The 6,000-nt window shown below is 43.9% G+C and overlaps 1 protein-coding gene across 4 annotated transcripts in view; it reads right to left on the bottom strand.

Moving 5' to 3' along the window:
- Positions 1-5,411: 5,411 nt before the first annotated feature.
- The window catches only part of MTG1 (mitochondrial ribosome associated GTPase 1), a 536,307-nt gene continuing 535,718 nt past the window's right edge, over positions 5,412-6,000 (bottom strand). For all 4 annotated transcript variants that reach the window (XM_073552076.1, XM_073552080.1, XM_073552077.1 and 1 more), the window contains one exon: positions 5,412-5,755. In XM_073552076.1, coding sequence (XP_073408177.1) covers positions 5,658-5,755 — 98 coding nt within the window. In that variant the 3' untranslated portion in view covers positions 5,412-5,657. The remainder of the gene's footprint in view (positions 5,756-6,000) is intronic.

The following is a 6,000-nucleotide window of genomic DNA, read 5'->3' as shown; positions in this document are numbered from 1 at the left end:
TAAATTTTTGGTGAAGAATCAACAACAAGTGGGACACAATTGTGAAACTGAACGAAATGTATTGGTTACTAGCTGAAGAGCCCGGCGCTGCCCGGGCATAGTAACTAACCGGGCCTATCCACCATCCCACAGGCCCGTGCCCATATACCCATTATACATATCCACCATCCCACAGGCCCGTGCCCACATACCCATCATACATATCCTCCATTCCATAGTCCCATGCCCATATACCCTTCATACATATTCTCCATCCCATAGTTCCATGCCCCATATACCCATCATACATATCCACCATCTCATAGTCCCGTGCCCATATACCCATCATACATATCCTCCATCCCATAGTCCTGTGCCCATATACCCATCATACATATCCGCCATCCCATAGTCCCGTGCCCATATACCCGTCATACATATCCTCCATCCCATAGTCCAGTGCCCATATACCCATCACACATCCTCCATCCCATAGTCCCGTGCCCATATACCTGTCATACATATCCTCCATCCCATAGTCCAGTGCCCATATACCCATCACACATCCTTCATCCCACAGTCCCATGCCCATACACCCATCATACATATCATCCATCCCATAGGTCCATGCCCATATACCCATCATACATATCCTCCATCCCATAGTCGAGTGCCCATATACCCGTCATACATATCCTCCATCCCATAGTCCAGTGCCCATATACCCATCACACATCCTCCATCCCATAGTCCCATGCCCATATACATATCCGCCTTCCCATAGTCCTGTGCCCATATACCTGTCATACATATCCTCCTTCCCATAGTCCAGTGCCCATATACCCATCTCATATCCTCCATCCCATAGTCCCATGCCCATATATATATCCGCCATCCCATAGTCCTGTGCCCATATACCTGTCATACATATCCTCCATCCCATAGTCCAGTGCCCATATACCCATCTCACATCCTCCATCCCATAGTCCTGTGCCCATATACATATCCGCCATCCCATAGTCCCGTGCCCATATACCCGTTATACATATCTTCAATCCCGTAGTCCAGTGCCCATATACCCATCACATCCTCCATCCCATAGTCAACCATCATGACATCATAATGAGCGGCGGGGCTTGCAACCTATGATGAATCAGCATCGCCATGGCAACCATTATGACATCATAATGAGGGGCGGGGCTTGATACGCACACACTGTTTCCCCATTATGTAGATAGGGGAATTATGACATCATAATGAGGGGCGGGGCTTGACACGCACACACAGTTTCCCCATTGTGTAGATGGGGGAAAAATTGTTTGGTGAATTGGAACGTGTGGGGTTAAAATTTCGCCTCAGAACATAGCTTAGGACGCTCTCGGGGTCCAGACGTGTGACTGTGCCAAATTTTGTGGCTGTAGCTGCGATGGTGCGGATGCCTATCCCTGACATACACACACATATACATACACACATACTGAAGAGCCCGGCGCTGCCCGGGCATAGTAACTAACTGTGGTTAGTTATAACAAATAATTATCCTCCATCCCATAGTCCCGTGCCCATATACCCATCAGACATATCCACGATCCCATAGGCCCGTGCCCATATACCCATCATACATATCCTCCATCCCATAGTCGAGTGCCCATATACCCATCATACATATCCTCAATCCCATAGTCCCATGCCCATATACCCATCATACATATCCTCCATCCCATAGTCCCATGCCCATATACCCATCATACATATCCTCCATCCCATAGCCCCATGCCCATATACCCATCATACATATCCTCCATCCCATAGTCCCGTGCTCATATACCCGTCATACATATCCTCCATCCCATAGTCCAGTGCCCATATACCCGTCATACATATCCGCCATCCCATAGTCCCGTGCCCATATACCCGTCATACATATCCACCATCCCATAGTCCAGTGCCCATATACCCATCACACATCCTCCATTCCATAGTCAACCATTATAACATCATAAGGAGCGGCGGGGCTTGATGACATCAGCGTCGCCATGGCAACCATTGTGACATCATAATGAGGGTTGGGGCTTGACACGCACAGAGTTTCCCCAGTATGCAAATAGGGGCATTATGACATCATAATGAGGGGCGAGGCTTGACGCGCACACACTTTTTCCCCAGTATGTAGATGGGGGCAAAATTGTTTGGTGAATTGGAACGCGCGGGGTAAAAATTTCACCTCACAACATAGCTTAGGACGCTCTCGGGGTCCAGACGTGCGACTGTGCCAAATTTTGTGGCTGTAGCTGCGACGGTGTGGATGCCTATCCCGGACATACACACACACATACATACACACATACATACATACATACACACTTTGAGCTTTATATATTAGATTTTAAATTTTTGCTGAAATTCAAAAACTGAAAAGTGGGGCGTGCAATATTATTCGGCCCCTTTACCTTCAGTGCAGCAAATTCACTCCAGAAGTTCATTGTGGATCTCTGAATGAATGGGTGGGACCGACTAACCACACATACACCGCCCACCTATGGGGTTGGTTATAGGTACATAACATGACCAGGGTTTGGGTCACAGGGAGAGAGTGTATGGACCTGAAAGGTCTGTGTTCTAAGGTCCTGTGAGCCAGGACAGGCATGTGTGTTGGAAGGTCCAAGGAGTGGACTTCCTGAAGAGCACATAGAGAGGCCATATGTGCAGAGTCTGAGGATCTGGACTATCGGGAGTGTCCTGGTCACAACGACAGTGATCCCAGTGAGAAAGCTTTCCAGGAGTGAGGACTGACGAGGAGTCAGTGTGTGGAGCAGGAGCTCCAGGAAGGTAACTCCAGATAAAAGGGGTTTCTATGAACTGTGCAGTTTCCCACGGTAACTGGACGAAGTGAAGTCCAGCATGATTAGAGACTGCGAACACCCTCGGTAACTAGTCGGAGGACTGGTGGGTGTATTGTCTGTAAAGTGATTAAAGCCGTGGGCTATGAAGTATCCTCTATTGGAACTTACTGTTAGTGCCTGTATTGTTCCGTGGATGTAACGTACAGGACTTTACGGTATGCGGTTTATGATGTTTAAACCGAATAAGACTGTTTAAGCGAGAAACCGTGTACTGTGTGCCTTAATCCCATTACCAAGCGAGTGTCCCCCAACACAAGCAGTAAGCGCTGTCTTACTATTATATATATATACACTATATACACTCACTGGCCACTTTATTAGGTACACCATGCTAGTAAGGGGTTGGACCCCCTTTTGCCTTCAGAACTGCCTCAATTCTTCGTGGCAGAGATTCAACAAGGTGCTGGAAGCATTCCTCAGAGATTTTGGACCATATTGACATGATGGCATCACACAGTTGGCGCAGATTTGTCGGCTGCACATCCCTGATGCGAATCTCCCGTTCCACCACATCCCAAAGATGCTCTATTGGATTGAGATCTGGTGACTGAGGAGGCCATTTGAGTACAGTAAACTCATTGTCATGTTCAAGAAACCAATCTGAGATGATTCGAGCTTTATGACATGGCGCATTATCCTGCTGAAAGTAGCCATCAGATGTTGGGTACATTGTGGTCATAAAGGGATGGACATGGTCAGCAACAATACTCAGGTAGGCTGTGGTGTTGCAACGATGCTCAATTGGTACCAAGGGGCCCAAAGAGTGCCCAGAAAAAATTCCCCACACCATGACACCACCACCACCAGCCTGAACCGTTGATACAAGGCAGGATGGATCCATGCTTTCATGTTGTTTACGCCAAATTCTGACCCTACCATCCGAATGTCGCAGCAGAAATCGAGACTCATCAGACCAGGCAACGTTTTTCCAATCTTCTACTGTCCAATTTCGATGAGCTTGTGCAAATTGTAGCCTCAGTTTCCTGTTCTTAGCTGAGAGGAGTGGTACCCAGTGTGGTCTTCTGCTGCTGTAGCCCATCTGCCTCAAAGTTCGACGCACTGTGCGTTCAGAGATGCTCTTCTGCCTACCTTGGTTGTAACGGGTGGCAATTTGAGTCACTGTTGCCTTTCTATCAGCTCGAACCAGTCTGCCCATTCTCCTCTGACCTCTGGCATCAACATGGCATTTCCGGCCACAGAACTGCCGCTCACTGGATTTTTTTTCTTTTTCCGACCATTCTCTGTAAACCCTAGAGATGGTTGTGCGTGAAAATCCCAGTAGATCAGCAGTTTCTGAAATTCTCAGACCAGCCCTTCTGGCACCAACAATCATGCCACGTTCAAAGGCACTCAAATCACCTTTCTTCCCCATACTGATGCTCGGTTTGAACTGCAGGAGATTGTCTTGACCATGTCTACATGCCTAAATGCACTGAGTTGCCGCCATGTGATTGGCTGATTAGAAATTAAGTCTTAACACACAGTTGGACAGGTGTACCTAATAAAGTGGCCAGTGAGTGTATATACACACTATATATATATATATATATATATATATATATATATATATATATATATATATATATATATATATATATATATATATATATATATATAATGTGTGTGTGTGTGTCACTGACATCTATATATCAACCAATACTATGTGTATATATCTATTCTAACCTGTCACTCTGATTTTACTGTATGCGGCACATGAATTGCAGGCTTTTACTCTAATATAAATAATATATATATATATATATATATATATATATATATATAATGTGTGCGCTTTGAAGAATATTTCCTTTGAAAATGGTGTGTAAATATCAGAATTGCTCTATGTAAATGCTCATGTTAAAATCGCATTGCAAACGGATAGCAATCGCACTGCATTCGGATGTAAATCGGATGCTAGGGGTGAAAGATCAGATTGTACTCGCATGACACTTGGATTACACTTGTGCGACTCTCGGCAGGGAGACTCGGACTGATTTTTCATACATTTAGTGTGACTCCAATCTTACAGATGCGATCATGCTGCAGCGCAGGTGCCTGCTGAATGTGGTTTTTTTTTCTCAATACCGATTACGTAGAATAGGGGGCAGGTTACTAAGGGATCAATTACCTGCCATAAGCCATGAATATGATCAGATGAATCAGAGCACCACATGAAGACCTCCTCCACTGGCCCACCCCAAAGCACTAGAATCTCATTAACTGAAAGCTGCAGTTAAAGATTAAACAACAACCACAAGACAGATTTCATCACTCAGGTATTACCATTCCCTATTTCAGTTACTCCCATTTTGGCGGTGCCGGACAAGCTATCATGAAAATGCCAAAAGTCACAATTTCTGCTTAATGCCATATTATGCAAAAACTTTGCAGATTCAAAGTGATTTACACCAGGTTTCTGGTGTAATCTCTTTGATGAATAGTGATAATGATTTAAAGATGAATCAATCACGCTTTTAAACCCACATACATTTAGCAGACTAGTATTAATATGCAGATTATGCAACAAGGTTCATTTGTATTTTAAATGTACAGCATTAAATATTTATTTTACGTTTTGGAGAATCTGTAGTCAGAATACATTATACTATCAAACAAGCAAGAATCAGTAAAGTAGCATGGGAAAAATCAAGCTCAGTTAGCAATTTTCCAAAGTCTAGTGAAGCTTTGCTTCGTTATGAAAAATCACAGTACAGTGGAGGCTTCTTTTTCATGTGCTGTATGAAATCCAATTCTTTAAACAGCTTCTTTTACTTTTTAATCCAAAGTCACTGTTCCCAAATCTCCTTTGCGGAAAGATCGAATGAAGTCATAAGCAGCAGCTGAGTAATTTGGAACTGTAATATTCACATTTCCTATAAATACACATTAACAAAAACAGGGTAGAATAAAAGGGTGAGGACATATTTTACTGAAAAGGCTTAAAAAGGAAAAACGTTATCATGTGCAATAAATATACACAAATATATGTTTCAAGTCAGTCACAAAAAATGAAAACAGTGTATAGTAGAAAAAAATTCTATTGAACGTTGTTTTTCTGTGATCTACGCCAAGTTCACTTTATAAAGGAAGAAGAAACATTTCTGACATAGGACATAAT

The sequence above is a fragment of the Dendrobates tinctorius genome, unplaced genomic scaffold, assembly GCF_039654945.1.
Source record: "Dendrobates tinctorius isolate UK_male_01 unplaced genomic scaffold, ASM3965494v1 ptg000184l, whole genome shotgun sequence".
In the NCBI taxonomy this organism is placed as follows: domain Eukaryota; kingdom Metazoa; phylum Chordata; class Amphibia; order Anura; family Dendrobatidae; genus Dendrobates; species Dendrobates tinctorius.
Note: the sequence above shows the minus strand (reverse complement) of the source record. Positions and strands in the feature narration are given on the sequence as shown.